The 22,657-nt window shown below is 38.5% G+C and overlaps 1 protein-coding gene across 3 annotated transcripts in view; it reads right to left on the minus strand.

Moving 5' to 3' along the window:
• Positions 1–637: 637 nt before the first annotated feature.
• Positions 638–22,657, minus strand: part of LGR5 (leucine rich repeat containing G protein-coupled receptor 5) — a 95,518-nt gene continuing 73,498 nt past the window's right edge. For 2 of the 3 annotated variants that reach the window (XM_052774506.1, XM_052774504.1), the window contains 11 exons: positions 19,833–19,904; positions 18,936–19,007; positions 18,767–18,835; positions 18,543–18,614; positions 15,899–15,964; positions 15,615–15,686; positions 14,664–14,735; positions 12,574–12,699; positions 7,566–7,711; positions 6,478–6,561; positions 638–4,614 (listed from right to left, as the gene is read on the minus strand). In XM_052774506.1, the coding sequence (XP_052630466.1) occupies positions 3,524–4,614; positions 6,478–6,561; positions 7,566–7,711; positions 12,574–12,699; positions 14,664–14,735; positions 15,615–15,686; positions 15,899–15,964; positions 18,543–18,614; positions 18,767–18,835; positions 18,936–19,007; positions 19,833–19,904 (1,942 nt within the window). In that variant the 3' untranslated portion in view covers positions 638–3,523. The remainder of the gene's footprint in view (positions 4,615–6,477; positions 6,562–7,565; positions 7,712–12,573; positions 12,700–14,663; positions 14,736–15,614; positions 15,687–15,898; positions 15,965–18,542; positions 18,615–18,766; positions 18,836–18,935; positions 19,008–19,832; positions 19,905–22,657) is intronic. The other variant, XM_052774505.1, reaches the window with a different exon arrangement.

Raw genomic sequence — 22,657 nt, forward strand, 5'->3', positions numbered from 1 at the left:
AAGTCCCATGTTTTGGCCCCACCTTTCATTTGCCCTTAGTATCTGCATCCTACGCATTTCATATGTGATGCTGCTACTGCCTCTCCGCCGTGTACCAGATGAACTTTGCCAGCTGTTTGGTAAACCCTGACCCGCTTCGTCTGCCACATGAGGGATTGGAGAGAATATGAGGATGCATGTGGGAGAATGTGCTGTCTCACCAGAAGCAGCAGCCTAGTGCAGCAGAACCTCATCTCTCATGTGGTCCAATATGGTCTGAAGCCTGCTGGTAACTCATGCACGTCCATCGCCTGACCTGATGCACGCCTTTGTCACACGGTTGGCAGTGCCAGTCTCGCACGTAGCAACTGGGAGAGGTCATCACTGAGCTATGAACAGTGTGCATAGGGAGCAGGATCTGTTCATAAGGGTCTGTGAGTGAAGTTTTGGTAAAAGACTTAGTCTATGTTGAAATGAAACACTAGTCTTTTTTTTTCTTGCTCCCCGGACACCTAATGAGAACATGCAACCTGTAATTTATACTTTGCCAAAAATTTCGGACACCTAGGGAGGTTAGCGTAAGTATTACGATAACTTGGGAAGGATTAATTGAGGATGCATGCCATTTTGTGAGGTGTTAGGTCCCGATTAAATGCTCTTTACCATGTAGTCACATTTTATTACAACTTACATATGTTTGGAACACTGATAGAAAAGAAAGCATGTCACCTATTTACAATCACTACACATTTACATTATGTTATTTACAGATAATGAATTTAGTAATATATATGAGCAGAAAATATAGCAAATATCAATATGAAACTGTACAGGGCTTAATCTTACGTACTTTACTGTGGTTGCATTTCACTGTAATAATAAATACAGTTCTATATTTACACATTTTACTTTAAAAATCTATTAAATGAATTTTAACAATTTCAAGTTTAAAATATCTGATCAAAATATTTCAAACATGCTTATAAAAATAAGACACAAAGCCTTTAGGACTTTCTGCAAGCTAAAAAAGTTCTGATAAAAGAAGCTTTCTTTAACTAGTCTTTAGAATTATAACATTATTTTGCTTCTCAAATCACTTTACAAACTTCTTAAATATAGCGAGCTGAAAGGAATTTCACTGACATTAAGCAATGCAGCACAGATGGACCCCAGTTAAATTAAAGCTAAGTAAACACGGTAATAGGTATTGTGCAATGGTTGACTGATCCTCTGTTTAATCCAAAGTGGTTTCAGGCATCGTTCTCCAGCTGTATGCTGCACTGCTTCAAAAGCCACAAGAGATAAAGGATTAAGATAAGTACTCAGCTGACTTTATCATACATAATTTCGGCATTGGTTCATTTTTTTTTCCTGAAGGATGAACATGTCAGCCAAAGTCAACTGATGCCATCTGTAACTGCAAAACTAAAAATATGCCAGTGTGAATGGACAGGAAAATCAAGGCATATCCATCATTGGCAACAAATTCTTCATTGTGAAAATACATCCTTTGAGTCCCAGTAAGTTTTATATACAGTAACAGATGAACAACAGAGATCATCTGTAACTGATTACCTTAATTACTGGGCTAGCCTAACCTTGGTAATGTTCAAAAATTAGTCTCGTTCACCTGGAGGTTGAGTGGCCATTAACTGAGCAGTGAGTACTGGGCTATTAAATGTTACTCCTCAGGGAGCTATTTTTAACAATAAAAAAAAGTAAATTTGTGCACTTTCGTGTATTAAATGATCAGCTCACTTGAGCAAAAGGTGCCAGCTCTGAGAAAAGAATACTGGAATATTCGCTGATGGCTTGGCCAGGGTCAAAGACTGATATTCTAGGGAAGTGAAGGTGGCTCTGTTGTCCGAGATATTTTGACAGTAGACTTGGCAAAGACCTGAAGTCTATTCCCTCTAACTGGGATGCTTCTGATGTGTAAACATACATGCCTTGATTCAGCAAAGTATTAACAGATTTAAAGCCAGAGAGAAACTCTGTGTTAATCTAATCTAACCTTTTCCTAAACTAAAGCCATCAGAAGTCCCTGAATTCCAACAGCTGCTCCAATAAATTTTTTTGCAATATATCCAATTTGAATTTAGAGATTTTTGGTGACAGATAGTTCCACTAGCTAATGACCATCACTGTCAACAATTTGCACCTTTATTTCTATGCTGCATATCCCTAATGTCAACTTCCAGTTGATCTTACCAGATTCTTTTCCTCTTGAATGAGTAGTTCTCTGCTCTCAAACTTCTGTTTCCCAGAAGTAGCTACTTACAAACTGTAATCAAATCACTTCTTTCTTAAACTGCTTTAAATTTATGATATTCATATCCTCTTCAATTTCACAATGCTCTCTACAGCATGTGAATGCAAGAACTGTTTGAATTATCCCAGTAGTGCTTGCATCAGCACTAAGAACACAGATCATACAACCTCTTCACTCTTACTTGACATTGCCTTGGCTAAGGATATTGGCTATCCTTACCCAGAAGGACACAGTGGCCTCTAAATCTTTGACTGACTAGTGACCATGAACTAGAAGCTTTCTAGAATCACTGTTTCGTAGGACACAGATCATGCCATGAGCAGGACTACAGTTTTTGTTCCTAGACAAATTACCTTAAATGAATGGTTCTATGTGAGTGCCTTCGGTGTCCTTTAATTGCCCTCAGCATGCCAGTCTTTTTGTATTGATGACTTTCTATGCAGTATTTTCCACCTTCAAATTCTATGAGTCATCTGCTAATTTTATCAGCAGGAATTCTGGGAGTAATTCTACTGGCACGGTAGCAATTCAGGACCAAACCGTGCAGAACCTCACTAGAAAAATACCCATGTGACAATGGCTTGCCATTTACAATTGCATTTTAAGCGCTTGACAGGATCTTGATTAACTTCTTTCACACCATGTTAATTTTGTAGGTTTAGCTGACAATTAAAAATGCTTTGTCAAGTCAGATGACTTCTAAAAAACAAACCCAATGCCCGTTAAACTATTAAATCAGCTTTATCAAACATGGAACTTCATCCAAGTCTATTCTGCAGAAACCTTTAGGACTTGAACAGGATTACTCCTCCATTTAGATACCTTGCTGAATGACGACCATACACAGATGCTTATAAAAACAATCATGGCACTGAAAAACTATTATTAAAACCAAATTACAGTAAACAGGAAAAAACCCCCCAACCCCTGAAAACAAACTGTATCAGGTGGTGCTCGGAAAACAATTTAACATGCTATTTTTGCTCTTGGCCAACTGAAGCCCTTTCTGAGTAGTGCTACTTTAAAAGAGAGCAGCTGATACAACTGCACAAAATGCAGCAGCTTTCAGTTTCTCTCTTCATCCGAGCATTTTGGAAGCAGGCTGAGAAGGCTCAAGTATTGGATTTTCAGCCTGCTGCAAGTTTTGTCATTGTTTTCTGATGTGTGCAACAATAACTCAGAGGCACTCTCTAGTTTGTATGCACCCATCCATACTTACTTTCAGGATTAAAAATTTTGTAAACATAGGTATTTTCTGTACTGCCACTGAAACTAGCGACATGGAACAAATGCAACTGATGAAAGATTGCAGCTTTCTGTCATTTGATAAGATGATGGCATTAGTGAATTGCTGGTAGGCATATCATATGATATGCTGGCACTTGTGAACGTTACCAATGCTTGTGTTGAGTCACAAGACTGTTTTTCTATGTCTTCTGAATTCACAGAGATCAGACTAGCATGTTTTGATCTCCTCCATAACAAAGTTTGCTTTCGCAGACTTCCCAAGTCCTCCTTAAAGTGTGGATTGAAAAGTATATAAAGGAGTGGGTTTAGACATGCAGGCAGTGGGACAATCACTAGCAGTATTGACTTAATCACTTCTGGGCTGATAAAAGTGAGGTTTAGTAAGGAGGAAAAAGATAAGAAGGCCACAGGGCAATAAAGAATGCAATTAGTAAAAAGTAGCAAGGCTATATGTTTGACCATAGAGCAATCCCAAATGTTGTCTAGTTCTCCCTTTTCTAAACTACAGTAGAGCTTTGTATAAGCAATAGTCATTACCAGAAAACAAAGGGAGTTCAGCAATACCAGTGCTACCATGTAGCCCATAGCACTGGGTTCTCCAAATGGTAGTGGTAAACAAAGCGGAGAAACCCCATACTCACTCCCAGTAAGGAGTGGTACCACTGCAATGATTAGTGCCAACATAAAGCAAAAGAAAATGGCAATTTTTACACTAGCAATGGAGGATTTTGTTTCAAACTTTGTAGCATGCTTTACAGAGAATGCACGTTCAAGTGCAGCTAGGGTAAGGAGGAAAATGGAAGCCTCTGAAGCAAAAATGGAGAGAAGGCCAGTTATTTGGCAACCAATTCCACTTTCCCACCGTGCTCCGTACTGAGCAAAGCTACCAAAAGTTGAGGCATCCACGCTAGCCAGTACTCCACTAGCCAGACCCATCAAGGCATTTACAATAGCTATTAAACCGATCAAAAGTTTTATGGAGGACATATACAATGGAGATCTGAAAACTGTAGCGGACACCAGTGCATTGCAAATAAAGGTCAAACCCACTACGGTCCACACTCCAATTCTGATCAGCCAGCTACCAAACAGATGGTCACATGGTTTGAAGGGACCTGAAATGACAAAATAAAAATGGCAAGGGAAACCCATGTAAACTAAAAAGTAATTTTGCGCTTTCTAAGACATTAAATTTCATGCTGCTTGCAGGTTCTCAGCATAGCCAAGCAGTGAATTTCAGTCCAAAAGGGGAGCTAGAAATTTGCTCTTCCTTTGGAGTAATCCGAGACCTTGGTAACATGCTGCTAAATGCATGATGCATGTTTCATTACTGGTGCACATGAGTCTGTGTCCCTCCACCTGAATAGTCTATGGGTTTCTTTTTGCACCTAGCAGTACAAGTGCAATGTGAACGTCCAGTCTGTTCTTTCAAGAAATGCTGTGATGTTTGTCAGTGTGTGCAAAAAGCTAAAAAAGATACCTCTCACTAAACTAGGACAGGTTGCTAATGAGTCCTGGTAGAGTGTGATGTAATGGATATGGACAGATGCACTTTGCCTACCTTATAACATGTCATTACACAGTCCAAGAAAATTGAGGCTGTCTTTGCATTTGGAAGTGCTGCCTTTTTGGTGGGGCTTCTGATGACCTGTGGCTGAAGTCAGGTCATTATGACTGAAGCCCACTGTGTAGTCTCATCAAATTGAGGTACATATGCTGGGTGGTTGAAGCTGAATGCTCTGCAGTCTGAGAAACAGTATTTATCTTGGTATGAGCCAGCTATGCTCTCTCAAAGCAAGTCCTTCACAATGGTCTGTGCTTCTCCATGAAGACACAAACCCCGCAGCTGAGATGCACTCCATATGACTACAGCTGTTGCCATCAAGTAGGCATAAGCATCTATTGTGTCAGTTGGCAAGTTCTTCTAAGATACCCTTTGAAAGATCAGCATGGAAGCTGGATTTGCTCTTGGGTCTGGTGATAACTTACCTTGAAGACAGTGACGTTTTTGTGAACTCAGCAGTTATATTAAGGCCACAGGAGAATATGTGATGGTCAAATGGTTCTAAATTCTTTGGCTTCCTGCCTTTTCTATTCCTCTTTACATAACTTTTTAACATAAATTTTAAATTAAGTAATAAAAATTTATTATTATTTGCTGTTGCAAACAAGAATCTTGGCTTGGAATGAATGCTGAAGTACTAGTTGTCACTTGGGTTTTTTTTGTTTGTGTTTCACAAGGCAAGAACAGCTAGGGAAAATGTTTGCTGAATCAAGCAAGCAAAACTTATGACCACAGCTGTTAAAGCCAGAAGTGACCTTCCAAAGACATGTTTCTTTCCTTGCCTTAAAGGAAACTTTCAGTGGAATTGGTGGCCTGTAGCTTTGCAATTCAATCAATGTATTTCTTTTTCTTTTCTGCCACACTGCGAAGCCAGGGATGTGCTATTCTATAAAGAAAATGACAGTGCTGGGGGTACTTTGTGATGGACTGTGTACATCAATACAGTAGTGTTTGGTATTTCCTAGACATTGAACAAAACTGTGTGTTGTTCAAGAAGCTCAAGTGTAGAATAACGCAGTGAAGTTCAGAAGAATTACTTTAGCTTTGCAAAAGACTGAGTGAGCAAAGATTCTGCTCCCCTTTATCATCTGTGTCTCAGTAGAACAGTCTTTGCTCTCTCCTTCCCTTGATAAGGGGATCAGTTCCTGTGAAAAGGGGCCCAGAGTGAGGATCTGCTTGAGGACTGGGTAAAACTTTTGTTACACTCATAGATAAATTTAGTAGCTGTATAGTTTTCTGGACTTCAATGCAAAATTCTATATTATTGTGCAATGTATTTGTATTAATCTCATCAAATTATTGTGAAACATCACAATAATGTTTGCTGTCCTAATATTGGACTCAGAGTTTGTTCTGCATCTAGAATATCTGGTAATGCTGTGCTTGGATTCCTATCTGTCTGGCAGTTTCATACCTGGAGAAGGTGAGCATTGCACTGAATGATGAGCTTTCAAATCTTCTTCAAAGTCAAGAAAAAAATCTTCAAAGTCACGCTCATCTGTGGTGGAGAAAATACCCAGATTTGACACTGCAATTTTCAGGAAAACTTCTTTTAGTACAAATTGCAAAAATGTCTGCGGTATTTAAGGCCTGGTCTTGTCCCTTTGCCTGCCAAACTGTGAGCAGAAGCAGACATATGCCTACTTGGTTTTGAATTACTGTACTCAGGATTATTTAAAAAGTTGGCACCATCGCTTCTCTGAAAATAATCACTTACAGGTACATTCTCTATTACCTAATTTGCAGTGTGACGACTGCCTAGGAAGGAGTTTAAAATATGAATTCTGCTGTTGTGCCAGGCTACTAAGAATTAACCCAAGTTTTTCTGTGTTTCTTATGTCATTGCTCTACCATGTATTCTTGGCCCTATTCTTGCTGGGGCTAGCCCTGAACTCTGAGACTTACTGGTTTGCAGGATTGGAGATAGCACAGAAAGCAGTAGGATGGTATAAAATATATGTGTGCACCTATGTAACAGGTCAAGTAACAGACCTTGTGCTGAAGGGGAAGAAAAATACAGTAGTTTTATGTCCTGGAGAGCAGATGCACTCTCTGGTACCCAGGAAGTGCCAGGAAAAAATAGCAGCAGCTATGCCAAAGTAGCCACATAAGCTCTGTGACTCATCCTGAAGCGTGTGGACAGCGGGAGAGCCAAGGATGCGTTGCTACTTCCAAAGCTGGCAAGAAACTAGATCTTTGCTGGCCTGCCCTTGTATGGGCTTACGTACTAGCACCACTTGCCTGTCTCTCACATAACGGGAAGACTTCACTTACCACATTATTATAGTTATTATTTGGATGGAAAGATGAGTGAGTGAGATTTTTGAAAGGCAGACCTGAAAAAATGATTTTGCTAAGCATAGGATTGTTTGAATAACATATTATCAGGCGAGAGAGAGGGAGAGGCTGCCTCTGTGATTGTAAAAGAATATTGGATTTGCTTAACATCACAGGCTGCTCGCTAGCCTTCAGGTAGATTTAAAAGCCAAAGATGACAATTACCTTGAATTTGTAATAACCCAGCATCCTTCCTGTGAAAATCATCAATGCTGCTATTCTCATCTTTGTTCCACTGGCTGGAGATTTTGTAGTGGCTCTCACAAGCTCCAAAGGCACAGCACTGATAAGCATAAGGCATTTCCATGACCCTGTAGAAGAATAAGGAAGCATGCCGTGATACTGGTTTAGCACCAGAGTTACTGGATTGTACTGCTCCTCTTCTGTTAGCATAAAGGAACTTGTTTAAATAACATGTCTGAAAGTAAAAGTATCTATGGGTAAAAATCAGTCATGATAATACAAAATGAGGACTCACAGATAAAATTCCACACCAGAAATGCAGATGCTTTCTAGGCTAATTTTAGTAAAGGCACAATGAAGTTTTCTTATGCATTTTCATGGGAGATATGTCCCTTGCCAGTGAGTGAATGTTACTCTTAGAGCTGTATTTCTGTTTTATGATTTTGAATGATTTTACAGTGTACCTCAACAGTTTCTCCATGTTACTTTCTTAATGGTTTCCTTTAAAAAAGCAGATCCAAAGATCACAACTGCATCTACCTACCTAACAAGCAAACCCAAAATATCACTTCCCAAATGGAATTTCTCCAGCTTGGGGAGAATGAGATCTTTTGGAATTCAAACTTTACCCACCTCTTTCTACATCCAACTCTTTTCACAGTAAGATGGCAAAAAGGAGATTGTCTTTTGTGCACAGATCAAGAAATCAGTGTTCTAAACCAAAAGGTGAATGAATCAGAAAGGCACTGTGTGTGAGAACAGATGTCAGTGAGAAAAAGGTTTTACTTTATTAATTGTCTTAGAAACGAGCATGGTCATTGCAGGACACCAGATGCTCATTCCTAACTCTTAAGATCACTGGTATTCCTAACACATAACTGAGTATAGGTCAGTGAGTTTCAATGATTTTGAGGGTTTCTTTTGTCAGAAAATTGCTCATTTCTGGTATGTTTTGAATTTAATTCCTTTGGGGATGTGAAAATTCTGGGGTAGCATGGAAAAACTGCATATGTTCAAGTTCTATAGACTACTTCTTCTATTCTTAGATATATTTTATGCTTTGGAAGCAGAGATAGTTAATTTGCACAGTTCACCAATAGTACCTAATAAAACCTAACAACTCACCTTAATTCCAAAAGCCCAATAAACCAAAAAATTCAAAGATAAAGAGGTGATTAGAAGTTATTCTGACTTAACTTAAAAGGAATAAAATAGAACTAGATCCTCCTATCAGATTACTTTCAACAGGTTAATCATGTAAATGAACGTAATGAGAATTCCAAGGAACCTCTAACCCCCTGGGAAATCTGCAAAGAAATCAGTCTGAATCGGGCCCAGTGCCAACAGGGCTTAAACTTGTGCACTAGCCAAAAGCTTGATACAAATGGAACCCTAAGCTCTGAAGTGATTTTTAAATTAGTACATTCTGGGGCATTTAGATTCTATATACTTACATTTCTGTTGGGAATTAGCAACAATAATCTGTTCCCTTGTACACAATACAAAAAGCTACATAAGATATTTTTGAGGTACTCCAATAAATGTTCAAGATAACCAAGATCTAACTATCAAGCAATCTCATGCCAGCAGATTTAAATATTTAATTTCTAACTCATTTCTGTGCATGCCATCTTTTAAAATAAGGACATTATCTCCATTAAACATTTTTGAACACATTTCCCTGAAGCCCTTCTTAAATAAACTATTATTAAACCCATAGATTACTACAGTAACCCATAGCTAGTCACCTGGACTAAAAACAATCCCAATCCCCAACTAGAAATGCCCCTTTTCTGAAATAAATCCCCACAAACAACAAAAAAAACCCTTATCAAAAGAAACACTGACAGTTCTGCAAGGTGATCACTGCAACTTGCGGCTTCAGACCTTCTGGAAGACATTGATACAGCTGGGGAAATGAACAGCTAGTGGATATTTTAGGCTCAAGGGACTAAGAGAAATGTATTCTCTGGTTATTCAAACAGCTCTTTGTGCTTAATAATGACAGATTTCCAGATGTTGTTGCGCTTCTACCAGCCTGCTGACCTGTCATACACTGAAAATGTGGACCTCTTACATTGTACTGGTCCACTACTTCGATGAAGTAGCCAAAAAACCCCACTGCTTTTAAATTATCTTTAAAGACCAAGACTCCCATTTCTTATCCTCTCTGTAGGTTTTTCTAGCATCCTTTCTTAAACCTGAACAGTTTGGGTTTTTTTTCCCCTTAATTACTAGGATATACATATAGGCCTCAAATTGGTGAATGCTTCTGAATCTGTGTGCAAAGCATAATTGCACAGAATGACTGGGACCCAGAACACAGAGGACAAAACGTACTTTCCAATGCAGAGAAATTAGTATCAGTTTTTCTTGGTGACAGAGGAAGTTCTTTCTTGCAAAATCTACATTTAACAACAACAACAACAAAAAAAAATAAAAAGGAAGCAACTCTCAGCCATACAGTGCTGGAAGCAGTCCTTTTTATGGCTGGTGCTTATTTGATATAGGAGATTAGATTTGGACTTCGTCAAATTAAACTCTTTCAGAAACACTGGCTGAATTTATTTTTATATACTGCTTATCTTACTGATGATATCTGTATCCCTGATAATTTTTTTCCTGCAGCAAGGAATGCCTCTTTTTTTCTGTTTTTAGACTAAGCAGCAGAGAACAAAAGGTCATTTTCCACCTCACAAAGGTGTGGGGTTGGTGGTGAATGGGAAGGCTCAGTTATGATGAATGGAGCAAATCACTGAGTTCTTTACAGAGCTGAATCAAAGCATCAGATAAATAAGGAAGGAGTGGCTGGCAGCCTGACTTTACTTCCTCAAAGCTTGCCATAGCAGGTTGGGCTCGGCGCTGTAGAGCGTTCTCCTGCCATTGCTGAAGGTGGGGCAGAGGATGCTCAGCTCTTTGATGTGTCTGTGTATTGAACAGCAATGACCCATTTAGATGAGCAGGAAGCTTTTATACAGGAATTTGTCTTTAATGTTGTAACCAGTGTCTAGTTCCAACAATTACAAAGGGTGAAATTTCATTTTGTTTTAGATCTCTGTTCAAGTTTGGTTCTTCATGCATTGTCTGTGCAGTGATCCTGTGTGAGGTCCTGGCCTCATTTTGATTTACAGTAAAAGTCCTGCAGACTCCAACTCAGGATTTTACCCCATTTTCTCCTGACTGGATGTAATTTGTTCTTACAGATGTTAATCAACTCTAGATATGATAAACATACTTTTTATCCCTTTTTTTTAAGACTTAAGCTACTGCCTGACACATCCTTGTTAACTACTTACCCAGACTAAATACACTGTAGTTGCATATGAGCAATGTACATAATTTTACTGGTGGAAAAATCATATAAAGTATAATTTTGATAAAAGAAATAAAAAAATCTTAGTTGTACATATTTCAGTTGAATAGTGGATTATTCTAGGACTACTACAGCACCTCTTATGCCTCTAGGCCATGGTATATACATCACTATATATTTGCTAGGTTGCAGTAATCCATTTTCTTGTGTTTATATTCTTTTAAAGAACCTTCAGGTATTTTAGAATTGTCACCTGCCTCAACATGTGGACAGTCAGTGAGAGAAGAAAAACTATGGCCGAAGCTCAGCCTCAGCCATTCATGTTTTCTTATGGTACTTGCTTCTTGACCTCTGAGACCCATCTCGAGGTCTCTAGCGTAAGAGGGGCATAAAGCCTCTCGTACTTTGAATGCTTATGTTATAAAGTAGTTTCACACACTGTGATGAAGTCACTGCCCAATCTCCTTGTGACAAACTACAAATATTGGGTTTATTAAGACTTTTAAGGCATTCTTTCCTAACCTTGGAACCATTTTTTGCAGCTCTTCTCTCAGCTTATATTAACACGCCATCATAGAAGTGTTCCAGTGTGGATCCCTCCAGTGCTGTATGCAGAGGTTTAATCAGCTCTGCACTTCTACTCATGACTCCCTTATTGAGAACTCCAAATACTCCAGTCCTTTTCATTAGTGGCAACATCTCCTTGAGTTGTCTGCCTGCTAAGACTCATAGGACTTTTCCAGTGCAAAAGGCAAATCTAGTGAAGACATGAGGATGGAGTCTCCATCCTTGGAGATATTCAAAAGCTGTCTGGATGCAGCCCTGGGCAACTGGCTCCAGGTGACCCTCCTTGAGCAGGAGGGGTTGGACAAGATGACCTCCAGAGGTCCCTTCCAACCTCAACCATTCTGTAATTCTGTAACAATGTGCACACTGTTTAATTGTTTCAAATGTTATGATATCAAACCTTTTACAGTAAAACATGGAAAAAATGTATGTTGCACTTGGCATCCTCTAATTAAAATATAAAAATCAAGGGAGATTTAGAGGACACTCCCGAATACCCTGAAGTCAGAGGCAAAACTCTCTTTACTGTGATTTCTCTACGGTCATCCAGTGACTGGCAGAGCTGCAAATGATCTCTAGAGAACATTTCCTTCCTGTATCACAGAGCATCCAGCAAAAAATCACTAGCATCAAAATGTTTTAGTAATAATGACAAAGTATTACCTGAATCTTAATCAAAAGATTACAGAAAAAAACATGTTCAAACAAAAGAGGTCAAATATTTTGGAACTTCAGGAGTATATTCTTCCCTTGATATTTGCTGTGTTCTCATTAAATATAATGGAAGTTCTGTAAGCACAGTGCAGTAGAAGAAGGACATATCACTAAGCTGCTAGCAGTATTGTTTTAACAGCTTTTGAAACATATCACCAGGAAGCAGATGTGGCTCGTATTAAGCAAGTACTTGGGTTAATATTTCAAAACCCTTCATAGTTTCTTCAGTTAAAAGTGAGCATAATAAAAGAAGTCTATCATTTTTATCATATTTGCTTTAGTTTTAACAGCACAGATCAAAGACTGACAATACGAAGTAACATGCGTTACACACTGACACACCTTCCATTGCACATGAACACAAATGTGGCTTATTAGTTTTAATGATATACTCACTTGAGCTCTGGAAAATTTTCAGATGATATCAAACTTTGTAGGGCATGATTTCCTGTTAATTTTAAATGAGTTAAACCATGTAGCCCCGTCACAGGAAAAGAGGACAAAAGGTTGGATGACACATCCCTGCATAACAGCAAATAAAAATCAGCTTACGGGTTTTCATTTTTTTTCTTCAGCACTAGAAGTGTCACGTTGGAAAAACAGGTTAGACTTTTCTAACTCAATCAAAAATGACTACATTAAACAGAGGCCCCAGTCAGCAGAGCAAAGCTGCAGCACCGCTCGGAATTATGCACCTATGTGTCTAGCAGAAAGCTAACAGTAATATCTAGTAGTTAGCTAAGTCTGTTGCCAAATTTTGCCTCCAAACACTCATAGTGCCAGTTTTGAGACTAGCAAATGAATTTAAAATCTGTTCATTAGTTTGTTTGAATTAAAGGGAGCCAGGACCAGAACAGCTTCCCACAGTTTAAAAGATTCAGTGGGATGCTAGAGGGCACGGCTGCCCTGAAAGCTCCACAGGGAGCAGGTCAGGTGTATGGGGAAGAGATGTGTTTCAGGGTAGGATGGGTCTGGGCTGGAGCAGATGCAGGTGACAGTTCTAAGCTGAGGTTTGTCCAAGGAGCTGAGGGAAGACAATGCAGATGAACATGGATATGTAACGTGGGGAAAGTAAAACAGGTGAATGAAAAAGTGACAGTGATCAAGGAGATACGGTAAAGTAATCAAAGAGGGGGAAGTCCAGAGGTATTCTGTTCTCTATTTCTCCCTCTCCCATTTATTCTATGGGAATAGAATCAATATTATAGATATTAATAAATAGAGCCTTTTCAGTCCTCTTCACAATTATCTACACTGCAATACTTAAGATGGTCAACAGTCAAGAAGGAGGAAGAAGGGGAGTCTGATGCTGCTGAAATGCTTTTATGCCCAAGGTTGAAGAGCAAAGTTCCTGTCTCTTGAACTAGCTACTGAAATCTAAGGGCTAGACATAAAATAAGCTATGTTGATAGACTGGTCTTCCACCTATCTGGTTTAGTGTGTGTGTCCTCTTGCTCACAACATAAATACCAAAGGTGAAATTCTGCTCCTACTGCAATGGTAAGAATGACCACTGACTTCAGGGTGGTCAGACCAGGGTTAGAGACTAGCATTTCAGGAAACACTGGCACACTGTGTTACTGTGCATGTGCTAAAGGGCTTTTTTCTTTAACCCTCTCTGACTGTTCTATGCTATTTACCAAAGCTACAATTTATTGCTCACCTCACAAAGTAGGAAAGTTCTGAGGAGGGCCCCAAAAGGGACATCACAGACAGTATTGTCTTTATGGACATTTTTCAGTGCACCATTCAGAGGGGAGGCTTTGCACATCGACAGAAATTAATACCCGTTTCCAAATTTAGGTTTCCCAGCAGCTACTGGATTATCCATGAGCAAATGCCCAGCAATGTATGTTTGTGACAACCATGCAGCAGGATGACTCCAGAGGAATTTTTTTTCATGTCTTCCCCGTACTCCCAATGCCTCAGGGATTCACCTTAAAGAGGCATTACAATGACAGTGGGAAGTAGGAAAAAGGTAGTAAGGACTGAGAAGTGCTTGTGAATAAGGCCTGCAAAATTGGCTGCTGATGTTTTGACCACTAACTGCTCTGGCTGCACTTACTAAAGAAAAAAACTATTCTATCAAATGAGGAATGATGAAATAAAGATGCTTACTGGAAAATGTTTCTTATTTAATTTGTAATCCAATTCCTTAGTCCTGAAACACAACTAACAGGAAATATTCCCCACTGCTACAAGAGACTAAACTGCTAACAAATTGAATGAAGAAAGGCAGATGCACTGATATTCTTTGTGGACCCCAAATCACTCTGCTTACGCAGTGTTATATGCAGCTTTGCCATAATATGTATGGGAATTGGTAGAAGTACAAGAAAGTAGGCATTTAGATATGGATTCAACCGACCAGAAAGTTAGAATAGAGAAAGCCTCAATTTCTGCTGGGGCACCAAGTTATTAAATTTTTGTATGCTCTTGCAAGAAAAATGTGAAAATTTAAATGTAGAAGATATACAAATACTTACAGTTTGATCAGAGATGGTAAAGAGGAGAAGGCATTGGGGTGAATAATTTTAATTTTGTTCCAAGCTAAATCCCTACAAGAAAATGAGTGGAAAATTACATACCCACTGAATGAATATGGAAGTTTTCATACCCTTGATTAGGAGGCCTAAATATAAAAAAGGTATTAATTACATGCAAATATTTTCAATAAGCTTCTGAATATCTCATAGTGCAAAATCTTTTTTCTGTTTTTAAATTATGTTCGTCAGTTAATGGTGTTAGTTATTAAACTGACAACTTTCTTAAAAAGTCTTAATGCCTTCTACAGTCTAAGGCAGTTATTTTCAGTCTGCTTCCTAAGGCAGCAGAAAGAAGGGTGGGGTATACAGACTACTTCTAAGAGGTCCTCATGATGTGACTAAGAACAGCAAATCCATTGTCCACAGGCTTAACTTAATCTCAATCTTCAGTGCCCCTGAAAAATCAAAGAGACTGAAAGCAACTCAAAAAAATATATGGGTTTGATCAAGCAAAAACTTAGAACAATGAGTAATTTCTTGACAAAATTACTCTGCTAGGACATGCGTCTGTGTGCAAACTAGAAAGCCGCACATGACTGGACTCTATTTCTTAAGACACTGTTCTCTATAAAAAGATTTCATGCTATCTAGAGCTGATTATTATGTGAACCTGCCAAGAGATACCAGCTCTGCCTCAGTATCTCTCTCCATCTCCATCAGAAACATTTAGAAGTAACAGCTTTTATAGCTACAAGTTTACATCTTTGAATTCATTGCTGCAGATGCTAACCTTCACAATGTTTGTTCTCCTTTCACAATTATGACCTAATGGGTGAAAGATCAAAGTGAGGAAAAACAGAAACAAGGATGATTTGGGGCATATAGCGAGCAGACAGTATATACCCCATGTTTTTAAGAACCTGGGTGAATGGCTGTTAGGGCCGTACTCACAGAGACCGAAGAGCAGCCAGCTGCTGAAACGTGTCTGCTTTGATTTCACCGATTTCATTGTGATGCAAGTCACTGAAATAGCAATAAGAATCTCCTCAGTTTCAAAGGCACTTGGAGGACACTTCAGGGTGTTTTAGTTTGTGTTTATGATCCACTTCAATATACTGTAAGGGTATGTATTTGGGATATGTCAAATCAGCCAGCAATAACCAAGTTAATGATGCTTAAACACATTTGTATATAGATACTTCTTTTTAGGCTTTTTAGGGTAGTTTGATGCTTACATTTTTTGGAGTTTTCTACATGCAGTAAAACACGGTAAATCTTCCAGCAGATTATAAGACAGATCCCTGTAATACACAAGAAAAGAAAAGATGAACATCAAAGTGATGTTAAAAGAAAAAGATCTTTCATTGTCTGCCTTCACACTCAATTTAAACCAACTTGCTTTTATGCACACTCACAGAAGAATAGAAATGTGCAAATTCACTTATCATCTCTCATCTGTCAGATTTTGATTTCAAACTGAGGAGGACAGAGGAGGGGAAAAGGCAAAATGTATTAATTCCATATCCTACATTTGCAAATTCCTTGCATTGTCTGAAGATTTCCTGCCTGAAGTGTAGACTTCTGCTGAATGTTTTACAGTAATGATATTGGCCATCTGCTCATAGGGAATATTGGATTTACATCACAGACTTCATATTCATCATGTTTAAATTCTAACAGTATTTAAACCATTTAAAATAACCTACTAAATATATATACCCATTCAGAGAAGATCCTGTATTTTTCTGGTAACAATCACAATGGACTGTAATCAGCTTTCCATTCTACACTTTTAATTAAGCACTATTGCCTCTGATCCTTAGACTGTTGTATCTTATAACTGAGGGAAATGGTTAAAAAAAAAAATTGGAAATAACTTTGAAATCAATCACTACATGGGGAGAAAAAAAAAAACTTAAAAAGACTTGAGCCAAAACTCAACAAATTACAGAATAACTGAAACATCTGGACTGATTTATAGTATAATATAACTAATCAAAACCAAGCCCAGGCAATTTGCAGAAATTGGAGGGAAAAAAAAAAGGAACCAAACACCCCCCCCTCCCCCCAACAGTCTCATCCTATATATACATGTTGCTCAAGAAAAACTGAATGGGAAATTTGCTAGTGAAAAGAATATAGAAAAAAAGCTTATGCATATAATTAGGAAAAATGTCCTTTCCCACAGTTAATCAATATTATCACGTAAAAGAGTAATCTCTTTTCACTCCTGTTTCAAATTCTTTAAAACTGGTTCATCTCCACCCATTTACTCCCTTGGTAAAATTTTATTTTCACTGTTACTATTCCAGATATTCTAGACTATTCTGTATTTGTGGAAGTGGTGCAAGTAACGACCATGTGTGTTTTTAAGGTATTCTACTCTGCTTTTACTATGCACAAAGGCTACCATCAATTTATGTACATTTTTGTTACAGCAGGGAAGATACAGCCTCTTTTTGTATTTTTCACAGGTACTCTGTGGTTCAAATCAGACATGACAGAGGAGAATTCAAGTGAGCTGGAGGCTTTTAGGCCAAGGTAAAAGATGTTTGGTATGTCTGGCGGACCGTGGCTATTCTGTCTTGCACAGATTTGTGACTTATGTCTTCTTAAAAGTATATTATCAGCTTGAATTTTGTACATACTGACACTCCCTCTTCACACATGAAAAAAACCCGAACAAACAAAACTGAAACCCTTCTCCCCTCAGTTTCTGTTAGAGCTCCAGGAAATACTTGTTTATTTTTAAGGATTTTTTCCCACTTTGTCAGTACATGAGGCTCTTGGCAGCAGCAGATGGCAAGTGATTTTGGTTCCTGTGTTGAGGTGCGTACCCAACTGTGCTGAGGGTAGTCTCTTGAGGACTGCTGGGACCATGTTCTCACATACACCTTTACTGCAGGTGCACAGACACTCAGGAAGCCTCCATGTACATTAATCCACACTTCGAAGTATTGGTGGCTACGTAGGATGCATAAATTGTCTTTCAAAGCAGCATTTGCACTTGTAGTGTTTGTGCATGTATCTGAGCCAGGAAGACCCTCCAAGATCGCAGTCTCCAAGTAACTTGTGGGGTTCAGCACACCATTATACTGTCTTTTATTGTTCTGGAAATGACTATATTGAGTCTATCAACTAAAACTTAATTTTTTCTGGAAATGTTCATGACATCCACGCTGGTATTCAAATAATGTGTTATAATTAGTGCTATTTCAATGTTGGCCAGAGAACTAATACCAAATACATTCCTAGTGATGTAATACATAGAGGAAAGTGCTGTTGGCTCATTCTCAAAGAAGCGGACACGATGATTACTTTCATTAGTGATTAAGCAAACTCCAAGGAAATTTCCAAGCTAAAATAATATTGGATATTTAGTATAAAAACTATACCCCAACTATGCCAAGGAATAGTCTATTAAAATTTCAGTCAGCTACTTATGTCTGGTTGAAAAAGAAACAAAAAGAGGAGCATAACAAGGACTCAAAACTGCACTCCTTACTCAGTTATATTTTCCACTCACTTCACTGAATTATCTGCCTCAGTGAGGAAAAAACCCCCAGACTACTGTAGGAGAGACAGAATGAATGAAAATAAAGTAGTTCTGTTGTTTATTAAAAAATCAAGGACTGTTTTACCCCTTCCTAAAAATAGGCAAAGTAATTATCTTTTTCAGCAACCTATGGGAAATCCTGACTGATAAGTGGGTTGTGAACTTCTTGAGTAACATGGGGGCCTGCTCCCTGAGCTGAATTCCTGAGAAGTAATGTGATACACAGAAATAGTAGTAATTAGGTAATTTTGAAATCGTAATGATTTAATTTGTCCATTAATTTCTTGCATTAATGTAATGTTAATAATCTTACTGAAACGTACAGCACTTGGAGATTAGGTAACTGGTCACAAGCTGATTTGGGGAGAGAGGTGATCTGTGCTCCTGTGAGTGTCCTGTTGAAAGTATTTATTAAAAAAAAAAAAAAAGAAAAAAAAAGATTAGTTTTTAAAGATTGCAAAACAAATATATTTTTTTAGGACATTCTTTAGAATAAGTCAGTGTCCAAAAAAATAAAACAAAGCAAAAATACTTCACTAGCACTTACAAACTCTCCAGACTTGTAGTCCCTGTCAGATCAGGAAACTCTGTTATCTGTGAAGCACCATTTAAAGTCCTAAAATTTAAAAACATCATTTCAATACAACTGTGGTGAGGGAAGTGTGGGACAACTCTAATATTGCAATATATAAATTAAAATAAGAAAGTAAACATACAGAGTTCTGAGTTCTGGTAAGTGTTGAAAAGCAGATTTTCCAACAAGCTGGATCGGGTTATCATAAAAATGTCTGCAAAAGGAGGATAAAAAGACTTTTTATGAAAAATGTTTTAAAAGATTCTAAATATATTACATGATTATACTATAAGCAAATGAGTAAACTCTCTATGATGAATCACAGACTGTGCACCTCTGGTTGTAGCAGAGGTGCACCTCTGGGCTTTTCTCACCTGCTAATCTATATCCATCAACCACATTTCACGTTTTGAATATTCAAGTAGTCATTGTTTTCTTGGTTTTAAAGCCAGAAGCCAGTCAATAAAATATTCCCTCTTCCTCCCAGGTTTGCAAAGATAGAAATCCAGATATGAAGAAGTTTGTTATGACCTGAGACAAATTTAAGGTTAACAGGTGAAGAAGTCAGAACTTCACCTACTCAGAAAAAGTTCCTTTGCACTTTTGAAGTCATGCTGCTTTTGCTCATAGAATAATATTGCTCAAGATGAGTCACTATTTTTCTTACATTTATCTTACAATTTCTTATTTTGAGGTTTGCCCATTAAATGCATTCTCATGTAAGACAATGGGAACTCGGACTGGAATCCATCAGGAGTAATTTTTGCTAGCTTCTACATTGCCAGTAAAGCTAAGAGACTTAGAAGAAATAGTTCAAATAAAACGTCAAAGGCCAGAGACCACTACTCGCTTCCCTTAAACATGGCATGCAAACTGTCATTCTTTCCACAAAGTTGGAAAGATACGAGCTTGTTTGCTTGTGTAATGATGTGCTACACAGTACGCTTACAAGAAGAGCTATTTGACTATTAGCCACAAATATGATACTTAGTTCCACGTTCTCTAATAGGAAGAGTCATTGAAAAGACTTATCACTTACATTGTAATAAGTGATGGATTACCCACAAATGCACGCTCAGGTATTGACTTGATGTTATTGCTATGAAATCCCCTACAAAAGGAAACATGGTTTACACAGTAAGAAAAAAAAAGTGAAGGCACAATCTGTATTCACAATGCACAATTTTTTTTGTTTGTAATAAGAGAAGTGTCTGTATGTAAAGGTAGGTCCTTGTTTCCTGGAATAAGACAGAACTGAAAAAAGCAAAGGAAAAGCAAAGCAATGAAATAGCTGGAATTCTGCACTTTTCTAAATGAACAAAACCATTCAGATGAAGTAAACTGCAAAATGGCATTTTAAAATTCAGATGCCCTCAGCAGGAAACTGCTTTGTAGCTGTATGTCATTTATCTATGAATCTATGTGTGTATGTATATAGATATAATGTAAATATACACACACACATATGAACCAATAAGATTAATATTTAAATATTAATAATTAAATAAATACCAATAAATAGTATATATATTCCCTCCTGTACTTGTTGAAAAGCAACTATTTCTTTTGCTGGGATAATAATGGATTGCACAAGTTTATCAAGTAAATGATTATACATTATACTGTATTATGCTGAGCCTCCCACAAACACCTTTTTCTTGAAATATTTTAAATGTGGACATGAACAAACTATCCAATGTAGTTGTGCCTGCTGGATAGAGGGCCAAATCTTTGTTTCATCATTAATTACTGGATTTTATTCATATGAGTAATTCTCCATTGTGAAAAACAAAAGAAACAACTAAGATTTCAAAAGAACAATGATGATTTGTGTGGGAAACTCCCATTAGTTCAGTCGGGTATGAAAAAGGCTTCCCAGCTTAAATTTATGCATTTAGAAAGCCTCAAATTGTTCACTGATGCAAGCACACTTGGCCATTACTTGAACAGGTCCCACATTATCAGTTTTACTTGTTTAGGCATTGTATTACTGCTGATGAGCTACAGAGCAAGGCTGTAAATCCCTAGTTCTTTTGCATGCAGTAAAAACTGCATCATGCAGATGCAGACTCTAAGCAATATGAGGATCCCATTTAATCTAGAACCAGTAAACAGATTGGTTTTGTGGCTGCATTGAATGGGATTCCTTGCATGGCAGAAAAGCTAAGGAAATGGCATGACTACTTCACAGGGCAGTATCTGGCCCCTCATCACCATTCTGACTTGAGTTAGGGTGAGGAAGCAGCCCCATCATCAGCCAAGAGCAGGCTCCAGCACATTTATGCCCAGAAGAGCCTGAAGCACTTTTGAGCTGGTCAGAAGAGAGCATGCTCACGGCTGCAGCCTGTGTCCAGGGGCACTGTACCCAAGTGATACGCTCTGTCTGAACTGAAGGCACTTTCTAGCCTGTTTGTTCACATACTCAGCAAAATAGCAGTGAAACCTATCTACACCTCTGGGTGAAAAGACTGTATTAAGGCCACACTGGGAAAAATGCTTCTATAGGTATCTTTAAAATCCAGTCTGGAAAACATTACACATGCATTAACTTTGGGTAACAGCTATACCCACTTACTTTGGAGAGGTAACTACTCCTACAGCTGAGACCTTGAAGTGCAGAGCATCTGGGACAATGGTGTCCCTGTAGCATCAAACAGATATGGCCCTGACTTGCTGGCCACCTGCCAGTAGATCTCCTGCTCTGACTGGCTGCCTTGGATGCCTCCAAGCTGTAGACAAAAAGCCATAGCCTGTGTTTTCAGCACAAATTCTGACAGAGAAATGAGGTCCCCCCCAGAAACACCCTTACTAAGGTGGCCCTGCAATGAGCTAAACCTCTGTGGGCCTGGGTTCCCACTTGGGTGAGAACAGCAGGGCATGCACAATCTTGTGGGAGACACCTTGCACTTATAAGATCGGCTTCCAGGGCCCAAACAAAGCACTGAAGCACATGGTCTAATGGTCTGCGCTGGGTTTGGGATGTCAAGTTGCAGTTTCACACTCCAAAGATTTCTTGCACCTAGGAGCTTATCTGAAACAATAAGTTTGATACTTAGAGGTGAAGTCCTACAGGGGTCAGTAAGTATTTTCAAGCACATCAGGCACTTTGCTGGATCGGGCAAGGTGCATTTACTGCAAACCTGGATTACCCATGTTTGGGTGCTAACTCCAGAGGTCAGCAAAAAGGCTATCCTTCAAGGCCACTGGATTTCATACCAATTATTTTAGCCAACAGATGGTGTAACAGCAGCTGAGAACAGTAGGGCTGAGAAACTCGTAGCCCCACTCCCTCCTCCAGAGCTGCACTCTGCCAACACTGGAGGTGCTGAGCTGAAGTCAACACTGCCTGGGGATCCCTCCTTTGGAAAAAATCCCAGGTAGCTACTTAAAGCGGCTTTAAGATCAGTTTGTGATGTAGCAGGGGTACAACCGTGTCCAACTAGTATATGATTACCTATTTTTTTCAAAAATCTATGCTGATGGTACCAGTAACATGGTAAATAACTCAAATGGAAAGAATTCTGAACGTATGCATTGATGTGTACATTGTGTGTATGATGTGTGAATATAATTTCGTTCATTTTTTTATAATTCAACTGTTTCTTACAATAAACTTGGCTGGGTTCTTTTAATTGCTGATTTTTTTAAATGCAAACTATGTCTGTGCATCCAGAAATATTTTATTTACAGCATTACAAAGGACTATTTATATTGAAAAGAAAGTGCTTTAATTTAATGGGGGGGAGGGAGGGAAGAAGGTAAAGACATTAAAATCTGGTGGACTAATGAGGGTGCCACACCTTCTTCTTCTTAGACTAGAAGACTGTGATATATTGAATTATTTGCATAATCCAATTGTTGTGT

This window comes from Harpia harpyja, chromosome 23 (assembly GCF_026419915.1).
Source record: "Harpia harpyja isolate bHarHar1 chromosome 23, bHarHar1 primary haplotype, whole genome shotgun sequence".
NCBI lineage: Eukaryota > Metazoa > Chordata > Aves > Accipitriformes > Accipitridae > Harpia > Harpia harpyja.